Here is a 25,908-nt window from a genome sequence, read left to right on the forward strand (position 1 = left end):
CCAGGGACCGGGATTCCCGAGCAATGTGGTGTTCAGTCACTACCTTCACAAAGTGAAAGGACGTAGCTTAGCGAGTGTAATCAGTCGCATCACCACGATTTCCAAGGTACCCCCGTAATAAAAGTCTAACGACTAGTATCGGGCCAGCCCCTGCTTCGAAACAATCCCCACAGACACCGTCCCGAGGAGGGTGAAAGGGTAATTGAATCGGTAAAACTCACAATTTTAACGTTCAGTACCACAACATCATCTAATGACTTCCACTACTTACCACAGAAAGATCACATAGATGTGTATAGGCACTTAGGAGCATGAACGCTACGAAGTGTAACACTTTGGGAAGGACTCACTTCACTGACTTAATTACTCCGTGGAGCAGAGGACAGTAAGTGAGGTGGCGACTCTCTATAGTCTCAAACAAATGAGAGGAGAAATCTAAATCCCGGAAAAAAACAAAGACGCAAATCAGAAAAAGGTTTTTTCAGATTTTTTCAGATTGTACACAAGCAGAAACGATTACGACTTGGGATCAACTGCACAAATGGGATCCATATAGCATCGTAGCACAAGGAAGTTCATTATCTCCGATGTTGTGCTGCTGATAACTGCTAGGCAAGGACGAATGGTCCAAACTGATGAAGGCCTTGAATATCCGTCACCGACACATCTCTGAGGTAATGAGACGAAAATACCGTGTCAGATCGCCAAAAACAACCCTCCATTATGGCAGTTAACGAGCAGTTGCTATGCAACGCCATAGTAGAAGCCAATGCCCTGGTTTCATGAGGGTTGACTGCCGTAGGTGGTGGCAAACCGGCAAAAGTGGAGGCTCGTAGTATTGTAGCTCGTAGCCAATATGAGAGTGTTGTGCGAGACTTCCGCCTTGGAAGCAGTAGACAAGGGTATAAACAGTCTCTTTACGCAGACGGGCGCTCTTCGCGATGGTTTAAGGTAACGCTATGAAGTGTAACACTTCGGGAATGACTCACTTCACTGACGTAATTACTCCGTGGAGCAGAGGACAGTAAGTGAGGTGGCGACCCTCCAGCGTCTCAAAAGCGAGACCTACTATTGTCAGTTCGAACCCATTGACTTACTAAACACAAGTGCTCCAGAGACCGGGATTCACGAGCAATGTGGTGTTCAGTCACTACCTTCACGAAAGTGAAAGGACGCAGCTTAGCGAGTGTAATCAGTCACATTACCACGATTTCCAAGGTCTGACGACCAGTATCGGGCCAGCCCCTGCTTTGAAACAACCCCCACAGACACCGTCCAGTGGAGGGTGAAAGGGTAATTGAATCGGAAAACTCACAAGTCCCAGAAGAATCGAAGACACAAATCAGAAATAAAATTCTGAATTTTATTCAGATTGTACACAAAAGCAGAAACGTTCGCGAACTGGTGATCATCTGCGCTGAAGCTGATGGTTGTCCCGAAAATGCCGAACAGGCGATAATGACAGTGCTGAATTCCAATTAGCGTTGTGATGAAGGGCCCTTTCTCCTGATGACCACTGCTAGGCCACTTGATGGAGAAAGTGAGCCCCAGCTTGCAAGATGTGCCAACGAATAGGTGTTGAGTCGGTATGAAGGGCACCCTAGAGACTCCAACACAAACATTCCACTTGTTGAGCCACCAACGAAAGACTGAATGTAGTTGTGCGGGAAGACGAATCAACTCCCTGGGGTTGTCGCCCCCGATGTTTGGGCACAGAACCATCTGAAGAGGGCAAGCTGCAGCTGGCCCGCCAGTCAGCGCTTGCCGACGCCACCACCCTAGTAACTTCTGCCACTGGCAAAAGGTGTGGGTTGGACCAACACTAGTGGTGCGTTGCACTGAATCTTGTCCCACCTCTCCTGGGGCACAAACATCATGACCTGTCGTGGTGTTGAATATTGTCCCAATAAAAGAAATCATCGGTCGGTGTGTTACCCCTGATTGCTCAATTTAGCAGCCATCCTAATTGCGCGAGAGCAACTTGATGATGAACTGTCTGTGGAGAGGAAGGACGACTGGATCCTGCTGGGCTTCTGAACACAGTTTGTCGATATTGTTGTCAAATGTCACGCCGACAATGCAGGTAGCTTGTTATCAGAATGGGTATCTGAGTAAAAAGCCACGGGGCTGCACATATGCCCATACAGCAGGATCCTCCATTGGTATCAATGACGCCCCTTAAAAGTAAATCGAAGATACTTCCGATAGTCTGGATGTATCCGGATGTGAAGGTAGGCGTCTCACAGGTCGAGGGACTGACTGACTGACTGACTGACTGAGATGAGTTTTACACCGCTTTTAGCAATAATCCAGCAACATCACGGCGGGGGACACCAGAAATGGGCTTAGCACATTGTGCCCATGTGGGGATCGAACCGGGGTCTTCGGCATGACGAGCCAACGCTTTAACCACTAGTCTACCCCACGGCCCTCGCAGGTCGAGGGAAATGAGAGGTCTAACCACTCTTGCCTCTGACAAAAAGATATCTCCTGTTATAAGAACGTTCAATAAGTCGAGCAACTACGTCAGTTCTGACGGAGTGTTCAATGTAGTATGTTCGGCGAAAGGAGATTGTCAGTCAATCTACAGGAACGTTCACATTGTAAACAAATTGTAGAAATTGCACGCGATCGGTGACCTCAGGAACGTTTCGGTTGGCGGAACAAAATAATGGTGCGCCAAGTGGAGTGATAAAGGTAGTAGATCGCTGCCTGGTGACAGTCCTTGCATAACTGCAGTGACCTCTGAACTCAGTGCTTGAACTAGTCAAACCGTTCACGGGTATTTCTGTCTGTCACCCTCGATAAGCAGTCTCTCTCTCGACTGGCTGTCAAAATCCTGACACATTCACTCTTAAAGGGGAATGGCAGCGTTCATTGTTACTAACATTTAAAGGCTGGACTTGGTATCCGATTCGTGGGACCAAGACAAGTCTGCAAGGGCACTTCATAGTCACTCTAATCATCAAAATTCCGGTAAACAAACAGTAGTCCGCCATTTGCAAAAGTTACACACGAGTGACAAAAAAACGGACAACATGGTCTTCGGTTAACCGGGCGAGTCGCAACCCATCAATTCCGGGCTGAGCTATGTTCGTGTTGAAAACTAGCAGAGTTCGACAAATTTGGCCCAATCCAGATGCAAGTTCACGAACCTCGTTGAGGATGTGGAAAACCAGTGTTGACAAGTCCCGATCCTTCATGTTGAATGCAATCAACTGAACATCTGGTATCTTGCTCTAGGCAGCTGTACGTGGTCGGCGAACCATGCGATCATGTTTGTCAAATCAACCAAAACCATTCCTGCCTCTTATAGGCGACTGGCGTAGCCCGTACTATGAAAACAAAGACGAGGTTCGATGTGGATTAAGTGTCTTGGGAGGCATCCCAGACACATTTGGCATAGGCTCTGATAGGCTGGTAAGATGCGCCGTGTTGGAAATAACACGAGTGGTGAATCGCCCAATTCATGAATAAGCTCAATTGCTGGCAAGGTCAGAAGAACGAATTATTGACGAATGCTGACAGTTCGATAAATGCTGACAATTCAGTGAACTTGACGGCCAGGTGAACTGGTTCGACGATAAGGAGCTTTTCGGCCTGGTGAAACGGTACGAGTCGGGCTGGTAAATGGGTTCAGGGTGGTGAACCGGAATGTTGACGTGATCTGAATCAGTCCGTGACCTGGATCAGCATTATGATCTGGATCGTGACTGTGATCTGGATCGGTTCGGTAATCCGAAACGTTTAAATGATCTCAGCTGATGGAGAGATCTAGAACGCTCAGATGAACCGGTGAGGCGAGGTGAAATGTTCCGGCCGAGGTGAATCGTTTCGGTGCTGTGAATTGAATCGATGATGTGAACCGTTTCGGCGATAGGAAACTGAGTCCATGTCGTAATCCACATACGCCGTGGCGAAACGGTTCGGTCTGGTGAATCCATTCGGTATGGCGAGCCGATTCAGTGTGGTGAATCCATTCGGTATGGCGAACCGATTCGGTGTGGTGAATCCATTCGGTATGGCGAACCGATTGGGTGTGGTGAATCCATTCGGTAAAAACGGTTCGGTCTGGTGAATCCATTCGGTATGGCGAACCGATTCGGTGTGGTGAATCGGTTCGGCGATTTGACGATGTAGATCGGATGTGTGAGTCAGCTGGCAACACAGAGCGTTTTGATGAGGGGGAACCACGAGAAGACATCTAATGATGCGCCAATAAAATTATCACCGTCCGACATGGGAATCTGCGGACGACGAGCAGTTAATACCGGTCGTTAAAAGCGGGGGTTTGTCGGATGATCAACTGTTGAAGTGTAACGAGCTCTGTCTGCCAGCCATCGGGAGCAAGCATGTCTACATGCTCTAAAAACGTCCTTGATAAGGGAGCACATTCCCGACAACGTTTGCTCCAGGAACATGACGATTGGGGATCCGAGGAAGTAAATATTGTTACAGTGTGCGCAAAATTACGCTACTTAGTCTAAACTGACAAGACGGGATATCCTGATTCACCTGAGGCGAATGAGACCGACTACGAGAATCACTCTGATGAAAACACACTGTACGGCTAGGTGAACCGGATCGAAATGGCCAACCACCTCGACCAGGTGAGACTGAACGACTAAGTGAATCAAAACGCTGTGGTGAATTGATTCGACTATGAGATGGTGCGTCGAACTGAAACCTATGTTGAGGTGAACTGAGTCGGGAATGTGAACCCGTTCGTCCTGGTGAACCCCTTCGATTACGTGAATCAGTTCTGTCAGGTGAACCCATTCAATTACGTGAATCAGTTCGGTCAGGTAAGACCATTCGATTACGTGAATCAGTTCAGTCAGGTGAACCCATTCGATTACGGTCTGGTGAGCCGGCTCGGCTGAGTGAACTAGTTCGACCCTTGGCAATGACACGGCTAGGTGAATGGTTCCGTTCTAGTGCACCAACACTAGCATTAGACCCAATTCTGATTGGTGAAATGAATCAAGGTGGTGAATCGTTTCGGACTGGTACACTGGAAGGACGACGAGAGCTCGAGCGTGAACGAGATCTAGAACGACACTTCCCGTCCCAAACGCCTTTTAACAGTCTCAGACAAATAGGAATCAGACCGAAGCGTCCATAAAATCTTCGTTAGGAGAGACGGGAGATTTTAGAACGGTGAGCAGGTAGGGTGGGGCGATGTAAACATTGTTTTTAGCAGGAAATGGACCAGAACACGCATAAGCATTCCTGGCCCTATCTGCCAAACGTCTGGCACAAGCACGTTTGTAAGCTTTAAAATCCTCATTAGACAAGTCCTGAACACTTAGGACAACGTTTGTCCTAATCACAACAACCCACAAAATCAACACACGATGTGTGTGGGTCCCAAGCTGAAAAAACTTTATTACGCTGAGCGCAAAACTTCGTTACTGGCTTGAACAGGCTTAACCAGATTGAGCAATTATCAGACGAAAACAAAAATTCACGTCCACTCTGTGGAGCGACAAGAAAGAGAATGAGTATGTGAGGTGATCACGTGGGTGAGGACTGCGCATGCCTCGTGCTGTCATGGACTAGTGAGCATGACTGAGGCAGGAAGGCACGCACAGCACGAGGACAGGGACAAGGTAGGCCTGGAGCAAAGTTTTAAATCGTTTCCACTCATGGTCGAATGAAGAGAGAGAGGTGCAAGTCGTGAGATAGGATAAGTTTAAAAATATAAACTTCATATTTATCAACATGATATAGGTAATGTCTGTGAATGTCTACATCTCTACAATCCAAGATGGCGGTCAAATGTGAATAACGAACAACGGATATAGCGAACTAAATTTCTTGGTCCCTTGGAGTTCGTTATATCCGTGTTCTACTGTACAATTATACATGAATACATATAGCCAAACAAGATACAAATCCTAGATGCTACAGGTAAACGTGACATTACCTGGCTGGGCTGGTGCTGCTGCACGGAGCTGTAGATGGGAGACAGTCCAACCCTTCCCAGCACAAAGGAAGCCTGCTCACTGATAAGTGTGTCCACATGGGCATCGACCTACAAGAAACCAACACAGCCATGAATTTTGTCCATGACAAATCAACAAAGCACCTAAAAAGACCCCACAACAAACCAACTCAGCAGGCTCAAGGGTCCACAGCAAACTCACGGCAATTACAAGTGGAAGACTCCACAACAATTACAAGTGGAAGACTCCACAACAAACTGACACAGTGGTGAGAAGACTCATTTACAAAGAAGCAAAGCACAAATAAGGCTGATCTGAGGACTATACCATCTAATCTGGAATACCAACACTTTCACAAGACTGTGTTACCTGGGCCTGCAGCATCTCCAAGCGTGTGTCTGTGAACTCGTACAGAGCAAGCGTTGGACTGCATCAGGTAGATACAGTTGATCATGTACGCAGCCATGTCCACTGTGTTGAGACGACTGGCCGACACGGAACACATCTGTATCAGCGGGTCCACAACACACGACAAAATCTGCAATTGTCAAATTGTCAAAGTTTAACATTTTGCAAATGGTTATACCTGTTTAATGACACGTAAAAGAACCATAATAAACTGACACTGACTGAAATGAATCATCTTATTAAAGACTTATACTGGTAAATCAATTGGAAGGAGTCCAGGGGAAATGGTTTATTTCGTTATATTGAAGAGCCTGCTTGTTACACTTATATAGACATGCATATGCTATTTTGATATTATTATTTGAAGATGTCTGAAACTAGGTGTATCCCCTAATCAGAACAATAAAACCAATCTGTTCTCGATGACTTCTACTCAATTCAGAGGCATTTAACAAGCAATAATTAAAAGGAAATGAAATATACATAAATGCCATACTTTAATCTGCAGCATATCTCAGATGTTGTTAATGTTGGGATTCCTAGGTAGAGACAAACAATGGACGCAGGGCACCTGATTCACCCTGGAACAAAACTAATTCTAAGCGTGCAGACCTGTTTAAAGTCCTGCTTCTTGTCATCAATGGGAACAACCGAGGCATCATGGCAGGCCAGGACATCCCGCAGTAGCTGTAGGGTCTGTGTCAGGGAACCCGTCGGACCCAGGTCAGAGGGAGGTAACTCTACCTGGAGAACACAGAAAGTCGATGCTCTTGAACATGACAAAAATACATCACACCTATCTGCTTAGCTGGTTCTATCTTTTATCATCAGAGGATTGAAACACACCAAATTCCCTATTTGGTACTACCGAGAGGTAAATTAGGAAATATGCTTGTGATATCCACTCTACACTGGGATTTCTATCATATACATCAATCATGGGGGTATCACTTTGGGCATGTTACGTTCACAGGGAGAACATTGAATTAGATGTACTGTGGTGTATCTAAACCTTTAAAGGGGAGATAATCAAGGGATGTTTAGTTCCTACTCTGTCCTGGGATTTATAACGAGACATAATAATTAAATGTTAAAGATCTCCTCTGGGCTTTCATGAAAAGCACTGGTAGCAGAGGCATTGTTTACCCATTGTCGAGTAACCAGTTACAATAATGTGATCACATGTCAGAGCAGTAACTTCACAAAGCATGATACATGCATATGCTGCTACCTTGTCCAGCAGTTTGTTGGCGTTGCAGGTGAGACTGTTGAAGAACATTCTGTGACTGAGATCCTGGATGTCCACGATGGTGGAGAGAAGTGCTGCCTCACTTGTGATAATCTGCCTGCAACAGAACGGAGCATGTTACACAGCATTACACACGTCATATCATGGTGTAAACTTGGAAACCTGAACAAATGAGTGAGTGAGTTGAGTTTTATGCCGCTTTCAGCAATATTCCAGCAATATCATGGCAGGGGACACTAGAAATGGCTTCACACATTGTACCAATGTGAATGGTCTGCAGTGTGACGAGCGAACGCTTTAACCACTAGGCTGCCCAATCTTCCCTTGGTCATCTAAACCAGTACGTAAAAGCATGAGCAACAATCATATTATCACACTACAGCTGTCGTGTCACCAATACACAAACACAAGCCTACAATAGCCATAAGTAGAAAATGTAATTTTTAGAGTAAAATTGATATTTTATACTTATCTTGACTCATGCTTATTGCTTGTGTTCTTCTTCTTGCGAACCTAGTGGAACACGTGTATCTCCCAATTGAAGTTCCCTTCAATAAAGAAATCACTAATTAGTACTCACCACGAGTTACCTCCCCTGCCCAAGCGCGGGAACGAGGGCTCCACCTCAACCCATGTGCCTCACTCTCTCCTCATATACTGAGCCCAACACTTGAATTTCCAGGGAAATCCAAAGTGTTATGTGGGGATGGATGGGAGGCTTACCTCATGAGTCAGGATAAGTATAAAATATCAATTTTACTCTAAAAATTACATATTTTCCTTATCCTGACTCATGCTTATTGCTTGTAGAATCCGACGGAAAAGGAGGTGGGAATATATAATACTTTGGATTTTAATAATTAGTGATTTGAACTGTGATGATTGTAATAACCCTATGGGAACTTCATAAAGGCACTGAACTGATGAATTCCTGCTGCTAACTTATCAGCTGCCATATAAAGGTTATTACAATGTACTTATTATGATAAAAGTATATATAACATTAATACAATGCTTAAGACTAATAGACTTAAGCTTGTTAATATGATAGCATAAACTCCTTAGAGTTTGTTAGCTAAAATACTTTTATGAAATAAACATAGTACTGAGCTTAAGATATGATTAAACTTAAGCTAAATATATAATAGCAAAAACTCCTTAGAGTTTATTAGCTAATATACTTTTATGAAGTAAACATAGTACTAAGCTTAAGATATGAATAAAACTTAAGCTATATATATAATAGCAAAACTTGGTAGAGTTTGTTAGCTAATATATTTTATGATATGAGTATAGTACTGTGCTTAAGATATAATTAACTTAAGCTACCTAAATAGCCAAAAACTCCAATATAGAGAGTTTGTTAGCTATTACATTTTATAATGTAACCATAATGCTTAAGATATGATGAAACTTAAGCTAAATATATAATAGCAAAAAACTCTTTAGAGTTTGTTAGCTAATATACTTTTATGATATAAACATAGTACTGAGCTTAAGATATGAATAAACTTAAGCTACATATATAATAGCAAAAACTCTGTAGAGTTTGTTAGCTAATACATGTTATAATGTAACCATAATGCTTAAGATATGATGAAACTTAAGCTAAATATATAATAGCAAAAACTCTTTAGAGTTTGTTAGCTAATATACTTATATGATATAAACATAGTACTGAGCTTAAGATATGAATAAACTTAAGCTACATATATAATAGCAAAAACTCTGTAGAGTTTGTTAGCTAATATATTTTTATGATATGAGTATAGTACTGTGCTTAAGATATAATTAACTTAAGCTACATATATAATAGCAAAAACTCTGTAGAGTTTGTTAGCTAATACATTTATAATGTAACCATAGTACTGAGCTTAAGATATGATTAACTTAAGCTAAATATATAATAACAAACTCTGTAGAGTTGTTACCTTATATATTGTATGATATAATAACCATAGTACTGAGCTTAAGATAATAAAAGAACTTAAGCAAAATATATATAGCATGTAGCTATTTAGTACTGTTATAAGATAAGTAGAAATCTGTAAGATTGACTTATCTTCTCCGAGGAACTATCAACTGTTGTGCGAGGACCATGGGACCGAATTGGTGGATACCTGAGACGTCCTCGGTGGTGATATCTCTCAGATAGTGGTTGGCAAACACCATATCGGATCTCCAGAATTAACCCTCCATTATGTTATTTCAATTGCACTTGTCGAGTAGAGCAAGTGTAGATGTTAGCGCTCTAATATCATGAGGATTAGAAGCTCTTGGAGGGTCGAGTCCTGCAGTCTTGTAGGCACGTAGTATGACAGTTCTGATCCAAAAGGAGATAGTAGTACGCATTGAGACTTCAGTCATGAAAGCTTGTTGATAGAGGAAATAAATCTCTTGAATTTTTCCTCTCCTGTTTGGCTCGGTGGAGATATATTTTCAGTGCTCTACTGACCATCGTGATAGATTCATTGTATCATGGGGTCCAAGTATATCAGCAAAGCGTGTTCATAAACCTCACTTGTGAGGTGTTGGAACACTATAATCAGATCCCAAGTTGGAGCGTGAAACTTCCGTTTAAAACCTCCAATCGGAAAGCTCGTAGCAAGGCGAGTAACTGGGTTTAGGTTAACTTGACGCCAGTTCTCAGTTATGACAGAGCTATTGCTGCAAGATAGGTGGACAAGTTGAGCCTTATAAAATCTTAGTCTGACGTAGATAACATAAGTAGTCAGCCACTTGAGGATGAGTAGCATATCTAGCTGTAAATCCTTCCTTTGCAGCATAATTGCCAAACTGTGCCATTTGTCATCGTATAAGTTGCAAGTTGAGTTACGCAGGGCAAGCTAGACTGCTTTGCTGCTCTGGCTGAATAACTTGTTATTCAGACACGCCTTGATACAATCCATACGTGAAGTTGGAATATATCTGGCTTTCCGTGCGCTTGTTTGGTGTGCGGATGTATTAACAGATTCGAGCACTCTGTAAGATGTAGTATTGGTTGTCCGATTTCTTGAATAAGAGTTGGAAACCACGCTCTCGCTGGTCAGTAGGCCGCGACCAAATTCAGATGGAGGCTCTGCGTTTGACTGATTTAGAGTAAACTTGTGAGATTAACGCTGGTGGCGGAACAGCGTACGCGTTGAGTCCTTCCCACGATATGCTTAGTGCTTCTGTAGCCAAAGCTAGTGGGTCTGGAACTGGCGATACGAATGCTGTCAGTTGTTTGTTGAATCGAGTGGCAAATAGGTCTATTAGTGTAGTTCCTATTTCCTTGATAATTAGAGTGAATATCTCCGTATGGAGCATTCATTCTGTCGGCGATGGTATGTGTGGCTGAGAGAGAGCGTCTGCTATCACATTCTTTGCTCCTGGAATGTGATATGCTCTGACATGTATGTTGAGATTGTCGATTAAATCGAACAATTGAAAACATAGAGTCGATAGGTTCGGGGACCTGGTTGAGCTTAGTTTGTTCACATAAAACGCCACTGTCGAATTGACTGTGTGAATCATCCACTGGGTATACTGTAGTAAGTTGCTCCAGTGCATTAAGGCGTTTATTACTGCTTGCATCTCTAGCAGATTTATGTGTAATATGCTCTCTTGATTGCTCATAGCCCTGATGCCGTCCTGTTGGCAAGATGGGCTCCCCAACCTTGTAGTGACACATCTACGTAGAGAAGTGTTATCGATTCCAGCTCTATTAACGAGACGCCTATTCAAACATTCGATCTCTTGGTCCACCATAGTAGATGAGGTTTGACCTGAACCGGTAAATTGAACGGTAGAGATTCGTCTAGATGCGAATTGATGATGACTTGTAACGGATGTAATAGTAGTCTGCCTCTGCCTGTCATATCTTGAGCTGAAGTGCGTAACCCCAACAGGCTCTGTCACTGTCGTAGTGGTAGCGGAGATAGTAAGGCTTGTGGAATGACTGTTGGATCTTGATCCATGGTCCTCCGGTACAATTATACAATTCTGCGCCGTTACAAATCAAAAACCTAGAATAGCAGAACTTGCGAAGGTTCTAGGTCCAACTTAAGTAGGTTTACTAACCATCTAGTTGTGTTAGTAGCTTGATGATGAATTCAACTGTAGACTGAGACGCTATGGATTTGGATCCATTTGTATCCCGTCGAGTTAAATTCGCTGCGAAGTCCTTGACGATGTAGGTGCACAACCAGGGGTGACTGCCATCGTTGAACTTTATGTAAAAAATCGCCTGACTGCCGTGCCCTCGTCCTTACTTGACAGGGGAGGTCCCTAACCTCAAGAAGGCAGCCCAATCATAAAGGTTCAGATTAGCTGGACTGTAAGGAGGCTTGCTCGTTCACTGATATATTGTTGTCACTTGCAACCTATGTCTTGAACTGTGAACTATGATCGACCTCTGCGTAGGGCGTTGTCCATCTCGGTCCAATCAGAACAAGGCATTTTGATTCTGTAGAGTACCCGCGCTGTGATGTCACCGGTGTAGCAGGAAAAGGAACCTTGTATAATATAGTGCCGTCGTTGATATTAGAACAATCGTCGGTCTTCACCGTAGCTTCCCGAAGTAAGCCGAGTGACCACGTGTTTCGAGAGTTAATGGTAAACGCGCGAAACCTCCGGCGCGAAATACCTCGCTCTGTAATATTAATGCTGGGTAGGTTATTTTCCAGGCTGTCGTGAAAATAACTTCAGTCTTGAAGATAATTCCGACTTCCTTATATAAGGTTCAATAAAACTTAACCAAACCTGCAGAGGTTTTCAATTCTTTGAAGAGAGTCGTCCTTGGGGTACATATTATGCATTTTCCGGCTGAAAAATGTACTGTGACAGTTGTATCAATGTTTTTTGAATAAAAAGATTGAACAATAAATAAACTCTTTTATTTATTATACGGCCCCTACCTCACGGAGTTACCTCCCTTAGCGCATGCGCACCAACTGGGTAGGCTCCTAGACCCGTATCATCATTCCTTCTGCTGAATATATCAGTGAACAGAATTGCGGGGAGGCGGAGGTTCTACCTCAAGGACGACTCTCTTCAAAGAATTGAAAACCTCTGCAGGTTTGGTTAATTCTTTTCAGAGAGATCGCCCTTGGGGTACATATAATGCATAAACACAGACTCCCAAAGACCGGAGGCCAGGAGGAGGGAATTCTGTCCAAGCACACAAATATAGCGATCGCTATCATGGAAAAATTGAACAGACGCCATAACACTCACCTGTCACTTGTCCCAGTTTCGCCTCACGAGAGGCATTATGGGAGGGGAACTGACAGGGAGGAATTGTGCTCAAAGACGCGACCTCACTAGCATAATGAGACATTGCAATGAGTGCTTAATGTCAATGAATCCCCACCCACTAAGTGGCTTTTACATAAGAGCACCGTGGGGAATGCAAAATACCACTCACTAACGATATAGTAACTCCGCAGAATCGAAGGGGTACAGGTTCTCTGAGTGAGCCCACAGTAGCAGACATGTCAATAATGGAATTATTGTACAGTAGAGTCAAAACAAACCAATAAACCAAGACTCACTCGGTCAGGGTGGCAGGACACTGTCCACTGGAGAGAACAGTCTGGCCAAAGCTCGCACGACACGGGAATGCGACGAGCTGATAATGGCGATAAACGCGTGCTTGGCCGCTCCAAATAGCGGGCAGCAGATCTCTTCAATGGGGAGTGCCGATGCAAAAGCTTTGATGCGGCTACTGCCCTGACCGAAAGGAGCCTTCAACCCTCAGGGGAGGCTTGCCCTTAGCCTGATAAGCGCACAAATACGAGACTAGCCAGCGAGACAAAGTCTGCTTGCTCGCTGGCAGACCAGCCTTCCCGGGCCACCGTAACAACAGAACAGCTGGGTACCCGTGACGGATTCCCTGCGCTTCGCTTTGATATAGACTTTGAGCGCCTTACGGACATCCAACGGGTGAGTGCTCAGGAGTGGTCCCCGATGTGGAAGGCTGGGTAAGAGTAGGAAGTTCGATAGGAGCTGTCACATGGAAAGCGGATCGACCTTCGGTGGTAAGTATCTCCGAGGCGAATACTGACACGATCCGTGTGAAACACAGTCAGCGCCGGTCGACGACATAGCATGTAAATCGCCAATCTCTACGACCAGATGTTACCGCCACCAGAAAACAGCTTTCCAGGTCAACAACTGAATGGAAATAGCCGATAGGTGTGAGAAAGTGGGACGGACAGCCAATCGAGCACGCATTGACAAATCCTGCGGTGGACTGGTTCGCTTGAGAGCAGGTCGAATCCGCTCACGCCCAGCGAAAAGCTGCTTGACGAGAGGGTGCTGCCCAGAAGAGCACCATCGACAGGTGTGAAAAGTGGAAATAGCGGTGGAGAAGCCGCTTAATGGTCGGGCCGCCAGGCCTTCTTCCAAACGAGCTTGCAAAAACTCCAATACTGGACTAAATCTCCAGAAAAGGGATCTGCAATCCCTATCTGAACACCAGCGCCAAGATAGCGACCACCTATCCTCATATTGAACGCTTGTCTAATCCCTACGAAGCCAGAATTGTGTCTGCAACTGCTGCAGGAATTCCGCGTGCCTCGAGGTTAGACCTGACAGAGGCCAAGCCACCCACTGAATCCGTGGATTTGGGTGGGGCCCGCTCTGAGTGAGAATGTCCGGTCGCGAAAGGTAATAGAACAGGAGGCTGAGCCAGAAACCTGAGAATTACCGAAACCAGCTCTGTGACGGCCAAAGCGGTGCCAGTAGCACAAGTAGCCGAGCTGGCTGGGTGGACAGCTGTGAAAGGACACGGGAATGAGTGGTAACGGCGGAACGCCAGAGCACTTTGCCCGTCCCAATCCAGCAGGAAGGCGCCGGCAGCCAACGCCTGGGTCCGGTATCCGAGCAGAACACGGTGTCTGATGCGCCCCGCCGGACGCAAACAGATCCACCTCGAACGCACCTCGCACAACTGGGAGATTACTGTGAATATCTGCCTGTCGAGCATCCACTGCAGGCGGGGCCAGGATCCGGCGCGAGAGCCGCGATCTGCTCACACGCTCTCCAGCCCCGGAGATAAACAGGGAGTACCTGACAATCGCACTGGTCGCATTCAGAGGAGAAAGTCCCACGCTTCCGGAGGAGCTGGGGACACCGTGCCTCCCTGCTTCAGGATGTACGACATAACCGCCTGGTTGTCTAACTGAAGACGGACTACCTGGCCACGACATGCTCTGAAGCGCCGAATACCAACCGCACAGCTCTCAGTTCCAACACGTTGATGTGAAGGTGGGCTTCGGCTTCGGACCAGAGTCCGGAAGCCGACAGACTGCCCAGAACACCCCCCCAGCCCGTGAGGGACGCATCGGTCTGAACTGTGAGAGCTGGCGTCGGGATTTCCAAGGGGAACCCCCTGGTGAGATTCCCGACATTTGTCCACCACTGAAGGTGAGGTGTCAACCACTCGGGGACTGTGAGACTGCGCCCAGATCCTCCGTGGTGAGTCCACAGCCGGAGCCAAAGTTTGCTGTATGGGACGATCCTCAACCGCCCGCCACACTACAGAGATCGCCGCCGCCATATGGCTCCAGTAGACGGAGCCAAGTCCGTTGCTGGTGCCTGGGGCTGGGAGAGGAATGAAGATACCATCTCCCCGAACTCTGGTGACCCGGGTCGGGCTTACAAGGAAACGATCCTTGTTCGCTTGAATCGCTCGCCAAGAAACCAAGTCCTGGGTGGGTACCAGGTCGGATTTCTTGAGGTTGATGATCCACCCCAGTCGAAGTTAGAATGTCTATCACTGTGTGAGTAGCATCTTGACTTCGCTGGCTGTGTTAGTGCTCCGAGCAACCAGTCGCCTAGGTAAGGGTAACAACGCCTTCCTTAGCCGCAGCTAGGGTAGCTGGGACTAACATGAGCTTGGTGAACACCCTTGGGGCAGTCGATATGCCGGCGGGGAGCACCCTGAATTGGTAATACATCCCGGCCGTAAGAGAACCGGCGGTACTGCTTGAACGATGGATGTATGGGTACATGCAGATACGCATCCTTTAGGTCGATTGACGCGGAGCCAATCGCCGGCTGAACAGATGAGATCACCGAAAGTGCGCAGTGTCTCCATCTTGAAGGATGGTACTTCGAGCATGCGATTCAACCCCTTTGAGGTTGAGAATCGGACGGAACCCGCCTTTCTTCGGGACGAGGAAGTACGGGAATAAAATCCCACCTGTTCCTCTCCGGTGGAATGCGCCGATTGCGGACTTGTCCAGCAGAGCCTGAACTTCGCATTACAATATGTCCGCCTTGGCTTGACATGACGGCACCGAGTGCGACGATGCCGCCGTGAAGTCGGGCGGACCTCGCCTCCACAGTGGGAGATGGCCTATGCTGACCGTGGCCAGCACCCAAGCGTTGTTGGTAGCCTTCTCCCATTCCGGCAGGAATAGAGAGGCGGCCTCCCACTGGGATATGGGGTAGGAGCTGCGGTGTAGACCCGGTAGCGGAGCTGACTGGGCGTGACACACGGCTTGAGCGGCAGCCTGATGGGTTAACGGAGGTCGGGCAGACCTCCGCCACCAAGCGAAAGGCTGGGAGCTAGTCGAGGACTGCTCCTTGCCCCCTACCCTTGGCGGACCTGTTCCTCCACCCTACTACCTACCAAGCGGCGGCCAGCCGGCAGACCTCGGGTGTAGGCTGCACCCGGCGGAGGAAGGTGGCACGGAGCCGCCGGGCGAGACACCCGCTGGTGCTCCAACAAGGCCTTAGAGTCCTTGAAGGAGGTAGCTGCAGCGGCAGCCTCGTGATGACCTGCTGGGCCCCTGGAAAGAGGGTCGCCCCAGACGGAAAGGGAGGGCCAGCAAGGTTCTGCTGTGTTGCTGCCGGTACCTAGACGCCGACAGCCACAGCCTGCGATCCCCATGACTGCGCGACACATCACCGCATTCGACGCAGCAGACCGCAAAGAGTCGCCGCAGGTGAGCCTGCACTTCCGAAAGCTGACGGAGCAGCACGACATGCGGCGACATCGCCGCCAGCATGCCCTCCGCCTCAGGGCCGACCTCTGAACCGAGGAGAGGTAGGCCTCATGGACCACCATCCGCACCTGCTGCATCGCTGTTCCGGTAGACCTCCTCGTAGGTCCGGTACGCTGTCGCGAGGGGCACCGCGAGGGCAAAGGTGGAGTCAGGCGCTTTTGCCGAGCAGCCGAGCTGCTCCGAGGAAGCCGAGCCTCCCCAGGGCGACGGAAGTGAAACATTCGCTCTACCAATTGGCACAACGAACAGGAATCCTCCCCAAGCTGGTAGCCGCCGCCGCGAGATCCGGTAAGTCAAACCGCATCGGGCACCAGACAAGAGGGATCGACCACGTCCGAGACCAACGAAGGCAGAATGCGGAGCTGCGTCTGCGAGGGTTGCCTAGGGGCAAACGCCTCGCCTGGCAAGCGGAACTCAGTCGAGTCCACGCAACCAGCAGGCACCGCGGCCTGGGGTAGGCCCTTGGCAATTCTCTGCCGGACCTCCCGCAAGGCCGAACAAAACGGAAGCCTCCGTCCTGCTCCTCAACCTCCCCAAGCTCCATTGCCTCGGCACCCGAGCCCGAGTCAGAGGCTGGGTCTCCTCCGTAAGAGGACCCGAACCCCGACCCGGTGGACTGCCTAGCGCTAGGAACCACAGGAAGGGAAGAACAGACAGACGGCTCCACGTCAGCGCCAGCCGGCGTGCGTGGACCCCGGTCCCGAGACGCTGGAGGCAGGCCAGGCAGAACTGGTGCCTCCGCTCTCAAGGGGCGGGGGTGCGCAAGGACCGAATACCAGGAATACTCAACGGTCCCTGCGCTTAACTCCGAGAGAGGGGACTGGGAGCACCTCCTCTCCTCGGCAGCCCGAGGCCGGATCCCGGCCAGAGGCAACGGATCTACAGACGCCTTCAAGGCTGAGGGATCGAGCGAGCCCGGCGATCCCACCCGGACTCTCTCCCGTCCGGAGTGGGCGAGAACTCCCTGCCGGAGACCTCCAACCCGACTCCCAGAACGAAGGACTTCACGGAGTCCATATGCTGCTGAAACATAGAGTCCATTACCGACATGTCAAAACCACTGGGAGTGGTAGGAGAGGGCCTCGGGATTTTTCCCTTTTTGACGTGACGCTTTTGTTTTAGACGGGGACCTGCGTCCAGGTCCCTCCGCCTCGCGCATCTCACGATAAAACAACGTGATCGCGCCCGCCTCTTCTGGGCCCGGGGGAAAAGGCCAGACAAATAGGGCAGGACTCAGCCGCGTGGCCCGTCTTCTCAAGACAGGCAACGATAGCTCATGCCTGTCGCCCGTGTAATTTCTCTCTGACCACAGACCGAACAGGATGAAAAGGCCTGAAAGCAAACACGCAAGCATGTAGCTAACAGCGCCAGCAGCATATAAACACGTGAAAACATTGAAAAATCGTGAAGGTTACCACGGAAAGTAATAGTTGGTTTTAATATACGCAATATTACGACCACATGGCACGCTAAACTTCCCGCATGGCAGAGCAACACGTCGTGAAACCACGGAAAGTTCACAGTAATTTGTATTAATACAAAGTCACAATTATGAAACAACCAACTGTAAAGCTTTACTGTTCCTTGTTTTAGGCAAATAAAGACCATACATACAGGTGGTGTCTCAGACATAGCTTTCTTAGTAGCTTTCAGCGCTGTCCGGCTCATGAAGTGCGTTCTATTATAAACACGTCTGTTCACGGCAGTGACAGCAGAAGGAATGATGATACGGGTCTAGGAGCCTATCCAGTTGGAGCGCATGCGCTAAGGGAGGTAACTCCGTGAGGTAGGGGCCGTATAATAAATAAAAGAGTTTATTTATTGTTCAATCTTTTTATTCAAAAAACATTGATACAACTGTCACAGGACATTTTTCAGCCGGAAAATGCATAATATGTACCCCAAGGACGATCTCTGTGAAAAAGAATTGCAAGTTGTCAGCTTGTAGACTGTTAAAGCTGAACTTGTTGTACATATTTCTTCTCAGGAAATTGTTGACGATTATGAGTTTTACTCGCTGTAACAAGGCTGCTGTACAATTTCGTTATTGAATTGTCTGTAGATCTGCGTAATGGTCACGCATGTAGATAATCGTATCGTAGTCCGGGATTGCATACCTAGCAATCTATACGAAAATGTTGATTCCTGTGAAGATCTACGAAACGTCGTTGATGCCCTTGATGTAGGTAGTCGGCTTGAAGATCCTTAATTAGGCTCTTCATCTGTTGATAAATTAATACAGCGACGTTCTGTGTTGTAAATAGCCTGTGCAATTGTCTTCGCGTAGGCTTGTAGACAGGATATGGTATACAGTTGATAGACAACTCATGCGATGTCTTGAACGGACTGACGAGAGGCTATATATGACGAGTGGCTAGTATATGGAGACCTTGGAGGAGACTTCCTCGGCGAACGCCGGGGATATATCTTATCTCAGCATCTGAGAAAATGATACCATCCTCCTCTTCTGACGTATGGTCATATGTCGGAGTCCTAGATCTATAGGAAGATCTATGAGAGGACTGTGGAGAACGGACTGACGAGTGGCTAGTGTACGGAGACCTTCGAGAAGACATCCTTCGCGAAGGCTGGGGCTTCGATACGGTGAGGGGGCCATAAGCGCTGTGGGCTTCTCGAACACTGTGGGATTCTCGAACACTGGGGCCGCTGCGAGCGCTGGGGCCTTCGCGGCTCTTCTAGGCGCAGGTAGAAATGGAACCACTTAGCTGTCGTGTCCTTCGCTAATGTCTCGAGTCAGTGTCCGAATCGACATATGGCGCTTTGCTTCGCTTAGCGACCTCTGTGAATTACAAGGTGCGTGCTCGGCCGCCGCTCCTTCTCAGCGAAAGCCTCTACGCGCAATAGGTGAGGCTCTAGCTCCTTCGCGGAGGTGGCCTGAGACTTCCTATGCAAGAGCTCGCTCGGGCTGGGATGCCCTTCCAGAGGCTGCGTCTGTGGGCTCTGGGGCCCCGCTGAAGCTGCAAAGGCGGCTCTGGGGCCCTATATGACTTAATATGGGTTGGGCTCTGGGGCCCATGGCTCTGGGGCCTCTGTAAACCGTAACGGTCTTCCATCAGCCTCATGATTTGGTTGACCAGGTCGTCCTGGCGCGGTCTCGCTGATGATGAGGATTGTCTCTCTGCGTGAAGGTGACGGGACCCTCAGTCAAAATTTCTGGTGACAGCGTTGGCATCTCCGGTTGTGTGCTAATCTGCGCTGAGGTGACAGTCGCAGATACAGGACATTTCTTGTGACGAACATCTGGAATAATAATCGGAATGTCATCATCATATAAGGCTAATTCTGTGACTGGTAAAATATCAGAGGCAAAATTATTAGATTTTGTAGATTTCCCTTTGGCGAAGTTGTAGACCTGGGTGTCTGGCGTGCGAGAGATGATATGGACGCTTGCTAGTCTTAGACTGAGAAGGCGGCAGATCTTGAGATGCAGGTCGCTTCTTGGACATAGCGGACTGCGTCCCACGCTTATCCCCTGAGGGAAACTCAGGCATGCCACCAGCCGGTGGCGTAGAATCGATCAGTCAACAGTTGACAGGGTATATTAGCTTCCGATCTATTAGCCATGACTGAAGATTGTTTGCGAGATTTATCTGCCTTCCGTCTCAAAACGGAACATAGATATTTATCAAAGGCAGAAATTGGTAAATTAATACATAATTTACAACTAGAAACAATAGAACATGGAGTAATGCAACTAGGGCATTTTAAATGTGGATCGGTAGCTGAATAACGTAGTTTACAACCTGATTCTCATTAACGTAAACTGCTGAACAAACACGGCGAACCGTGAATAAAACAGCAGAAACACGACTAATAATCAATGCAAGCTGAATAAAGATACTAGTAACACCTCTATAAATGAATATAAGAGGTACTAACTTAAATATAAATAAAGGATATAGTGTGTCGGGAGACACAGGTGCTCTCACGACCAGCTCGCTGGGCGAAGAAGGAGAGAGTGAGGCACATGGGTTGAGGTGGCGCCCTCGTTCCCGCGCTTGGGCAGGGGAGGTAACTCGTGGTGAGTACTAATTAGTGATTTCTTTATTGAAGGGAACTTCAATTGGGAGATACACGTGTTCCACTAGGTTCGCAAGAAGAAGACAAGCAATAAGCATGAGTCAGGATAAGGAAAAAGACGGCCTTTGTCACACAAAGCAACCGCTAATGACAAGCATGTGAAGTGGAGAACGTTGCAGTGCCAGAAATAATCAATACTGCCTACCCTATGGTGTAATGGTAGAACTTGAGAAGGTTATCAAGCTTGTACAGGGTGACGGCATCCTGTTCTGAAAGCAACACCTGCTCCACACGCACCTGGAAACCAGAACTTCCTGTCAGATATACATCAGATAATGATGGTATACACAAGCCTACCAGTCCAGTAGGATTGTTGTCATGATCCTTCTAGACAAACTCTAACACAGTTGGGGTGATCCAAAGACAGGCTCGATGACTCTGAGGCAGAGTAAATTGGGTTTAACGCCACTGTGGGCAATATTCGATCACTACCACAGACGGGGAACACCAGGCATTACACAACATACTCATGTGAGAAATCAAACACAGGCAAACGGAGTGACAAGTGAACACTATTATCACTGGCATAACCTACTTTGACAGCATCTCAATCATATTTCTGACCAACACAAGTCAAGATAAGACATAGTACTTCCCTGGATGGCAGTCAACCCCAAGATGTCTCAGGAAGTGAGTTGTAATAATGGTTCCTAGGATACAGAAATATCAGTTATCTCCCCTGGGACACGCACCTTGAATGGTCTGCAGATGCCCTCCGACACATGGCCCAGGATGTCTTCTATTAGAGTGCTGGGGGCTGAAACACACACCATGGTGATACTAACACAAACAACAGTGATCACACCTGATCAGCTTCATGTGGGTATGGGCAAGGATTGATGATGATTTGAATAGTATTTCAGTTCAGTAATGAAGCAGCACTTCCTGTAGCAGGGAAGTCCACATGCATGTTGAAGACATTTCAAGGGTAATGATCTCAGTACAAGGTCTTTCTGTTCAGGAGTAGCCATCAAACATTAGGATCTAATACAGTTGTCTTGATGCATGTCCAAATGAACATTTATTATTTTTACATGTACATTATTCTGTTCTGTGCTGTAGTACTTCACTCTTGCTTGACAACGGTATAAGAATCCATACCGAAAAGTCGCATCATATATAATAAAGAAGTTGTTATCCTTAAAGAATCTTACTTTCTTATTGTACATTTATTCAGTTTTTAATTCATGTATTGATTCACTTTCATTAATAGTATGACCTACTTTCACAATCTTTCAGCAGTGTTTGGAGGTGTTCCTTCTCGAAGCCACGGCCTGGTGAAGCCATGCCAACATGTAAGCCTAAGCAACGAGAGGATCATGGGAATGTAACTCAATAGGTCTGGGTGTACCACCAGGTCCTGTAATCCAATACAAAACAACCGACATGCAAGTATTTACTAAAATGGCCAATACCTTGATATTGGAAATTTTAACTATAAATTGTATATTTATACTTATCTTATCTCACGGCTTGCACCTCTCTCTCTTCCTTCGACACTGAGTGGAACGACTGTAAACTTTTCCCCTTGGCCTCTCTTGTTCACTCGCCCATGTATCTCGTGCCACTCTCGTTAATGGACAACTTACCACAATCCATGCGAGGCATGCGACACGCTCCTCAGCTACCCACATGACTACTGCTCACTCATCATTCTCATTCTCGGAGCCGTCACCGTAATCTGAGTAGAGGGAGGTTGGCGGACTATCACGCCGGAGATAAGATAAGTATATAAATATACAATTTATAGTTCAAATTGCCAAATTTTTAAACTTATCTTATCTCACGGCTTGCACTTATCCCACGGTTGGACGGCGGGTCGCAGATTACCTTAAGTGTGTACAGAAAAGAACAACAAGAGTTGTATACCCTGAAGACAACCGTAGATAGCGATGCACAAGGACGCTTCTGTTACGCGATGCACACAACTCCTATGCTTGTGATGGGTCTCCTGACCCCTTGGCTTACTAAGCACAACGACCCAGGGGAGATGGGTGCTCCCGAGCAATGTGGTGTTCGACGCTAATCTGTGAATTGAAGAGACGAGCTCAGCAAGTAGACCTCGGCCACCATGATTTTCAAGGTACCTCCGGAATTACAGTTTTGCAACCAGTAATCGGAACAGCCCCTGCTTCGAGACAACCCATCAGCCACCATCGATTAGAGGGTGACAAGCAAATTGAATCGGAAAACTCCAAGTTTTAACGTTCAGTTCCAAACAACATCAAATTGACCCTCGCTCCTTTACATTAACTTAGTCAAAGGATGAGTCTGGCAACTTAGGAGTCAGAACACAACAAATTCCACAGGTTCGTGAAGGACCCACTTCAATGACGAATTGCTCTGTAGAGTAGAGGTCAGTAGTTTAGAATGTTGAACACCTCTGCATCGCGACACAAGTAAATCAACCACTAAATAAATTGGTGGCGGTATCTTAATGCCTTAGTATCCAACCAAGTGAGGTAGTTCTTAAACCCATACCAAAGAGAACAAAAGAGAAACATAAGTTGATCTTTTATTCAGTAATTACAGGGAAACAGCCATCATCACGGACTTCCTTTATCAGCGCTGATGAGCCGGAGCGAAAGCTGTTGTGCCAAAACGAAAGTGGTCCGAACTGGTGCAACCCCCGGACGTCGGTCACTGAAACATCCCGTAGGTAGTGAGATGAGAAGACACTGTCTGAACGCCAAAAACAACCCTCCGTGATCGAAGACAGGGAGCAATTGTTGTGTAATGCCATAGTCGATGCTAGCGCACGAGTCTCGTGCGGGTTGGATGAGGTAGGAGGGGGCAAGCCTGCAAAGGTGTATGCTCGAAGAATAGTAGATCTCATCCAAAGCGACAAAGAAGTTTGAGACACCCCTGCCTTAGAGGTGGTCGATAGCGGTATAAAGAGGCTTTTCCGCAAACGTCGCCGATACTGAGATGCGGTGAGGAAAATGTGTAGTGCCCTAACTGGACACAGTGTTAGATCGTCAGTGTTATGAGGCCCAAGTATGGTGGACAGCGGTGGAATAGTGAACATCTTATTTATATTAATTGGTTCTTCGCGAATGAAATCTCAGCGGAGACCCAAGAAGACCTTTGCCGTATTTCTTCCTCTCAAACTGTATTCCGCTGACGCCGTTTACGAAGCCCGGATATAGCGAGCTGCGGTAGCTGTCGCTACCAGGAAGAAAGTCTTGAAAGTAATATGCTCAAGTCCTTGTCCTCTAAAGGCTCATAGTCTCCAGAGACTAGGTGACGGCGACTATTTACAGATCCCAAGCCAGAGGTCTAAAACTTCTAGACTGGTCTGCAAGCTTTGTAAGAACGGAGCAAGTACTGTAACTCTGGCACCGTGGATACCTTGGTACCTGTGGTGGTAGCTAAAACAGAACACTTCTAAATGCCCTTCAAAGACTCTTTATCCCTCTAGTCCTGCAATAGTCTTCAAATTTCTACCACTTTTCATCATACAATGACGAGTGGACGTCCGATGAGCAGCAGTAATAGCTGTAGCAACTCGACGAGAGTAACCCTTGGCTATGAGAGACTTCTGTAGATGTGCCAGACATGAAGAGATAGGGTCTGGGGACCCGCGGAAGAAGCCCCCGAGTGTGGATGGATGAAGCAGTAGGTCGCTTTCAGCATGTGAAGTGGAACCGGATTTAGTTCTGCCAGACTTCTGAGGTCACTGAACCAAATTCTCGCTGGCCAATAAGGTGCCACCAAAAATCAGATGAATCTTTCTGGTGATGCCCAACTTCTACACTATGTTGGGAAGCTGAGCTGGAGGGGGAACGATACACGCTTAGACCCTCCCAAGAGATTGCTAGAGCCGCCTATATCCAATGCAAGGGGGTCCGGAATTGGAGACACAAACCTTGGGAGCCTCTTGTTGAATCGCTGCGGCTTAACAGGCTACTAGGGGCCGTGGATAGTGGGTAGATCTTTTGTCTGAAAGACCTGGGCATGTAATTTCCACTTGCTCAGTGACGGCGGTTTGAGAGGGACAGGGCATCGGCGATCACATTTTTTGCTCCTGGAATGTGTCTTGCTCGGGTGACGATGTTGAGAGTGTCTATGAGGTGAGAAGAACCTCATTGCCCATTGGAGAAGATTTGCCGATGAATCAGAAACAGTCGAACGGTGAGGGGGGGAACGTCTATCTAACGAACTGTAACAACGTCTCGTGGGAGACGCAGGTGGTGAGTGAAGACGAACTGAGGGCCGAGACCCAATCAACCTGCTAGAGTCAGTACGCACCCTGGTACCCACTGTATGAGGCGAATGATAAACATCATGGTGAGGCGGCCGGGTCCCATAATGCTCTGAGCGGGTTCGGCGAAGTAGTGGGTGGATAAGAAGCAGTTCGTCCAGACGATCCAGTTTGATGTAGGATTCCCTTAGGGATCCGAGTCCTAGGGGCATCAAAAGAACTAGTTCGGTAATGAGAATCAGTGTGAACTGAAGACGTATTCTGAGATACAACAGTTCGCAGAGCTCCAGATAAGAATTAGCTCATGTGGGTACTGTACCCACTGTATTTTTTTGGAGTGGGTATTATGAATGTTGAGTGGGTATGTCATTTTCCGTTACCCACTGCTTTCAAATATGTGCGTATTTCAGTCACTTTACTCACCTAAGTATTACGTCATTGAGTAAGTTTACTAAGCAGGTATGTTCTGCCTTATGTCATACCTAATCAAAACCAACTTAAATATAATGGAAATTATTTAATTAAAAATCACTCATCCTATACTGACATTACAACACTTGTCCTATACTAACAGTACAACTTGATAGCAATCGATGTCTTTTCATTACGCAAGCCGATTTTTATGAATATATTCCGACGCATTTGTTTTAAACTTTTGTGGATCTAACATTTTAAATGCGTGAATTGGTACGCAACAATTATTTTTCAATCGCGCACTTATGCGATTTTACCCGGATAATGCGAGCTTATCTGGGCCTCTGAGTTCGCGAAACTTGAACCACTCGGATGTGGTGAAGTGCTTCTGCCAGATGAACTGGAACGATGATGATAACCAGGGAATCAGAACGAGGTACTGCCGCATCGATGGGGACACTTTGCATGATGGCGCTTTGGGTGAATCCCTCCTGGATGAAACAGTTCGATGACGCTGATGTGAACTCGCTTTGATCTGATGAACCAGTTCGGCTTGACAGAGCCACCCAGCTGAACCAGTACGAAAAA

The 25,908-nt window shown here is 47.1% G+C and overlaps 1 protein-coding gene across 1 annotated transcript in view; it reads right to left on the reverse strand.

Annotated features, from left to right (window-relative positions):
* The window catches only part of LOC124252947 (conserved oligomeric Golgi complex subunit 6-like), a 54,372-nt gene that overhangs the window by 6,197 nt on the left and 22,267 nt on the right, over positions 1–25,908 (reverse strand). The window contains 9 exon segments of the mRNA XM_046686636.1: positions 5,930–6,037; positions 6,318–6,371; positions 6,373–6,486; positions 6,969–7,100; positions 7,588–7,702; positions 20,848–20,939; positions 21,395–21,459; positions 21,926–21,967; positions 21,970–22,062. Of these exon segments, the coding sequence (XP_046542592.1) occupies positions 5,930–6,037; positions 6,318–6,371; positions 6,373–6,486; positions 6,969–7,100; positions 7,588–7,702; positions 20,848–20,939; positions 21,395–21,459; positions 21,926–21,967; positions 21,970–22,062 (815 nt within the window).

Source organism: Haliotis rubra, unplaced genomic scaffold, assembly GCF_003918875.1.
Source record: "Haliotis rubra isolate DU_JTF1 unplaced genomic scaffold, ASM391887v1 Scf53, whole genome shotgun sequence".
NCBI lineage: Eukaryota > Metazoa > Mollusca > Gastropoda > Lepetellida > Haliotidae > Haliotis > Haliotis rubra.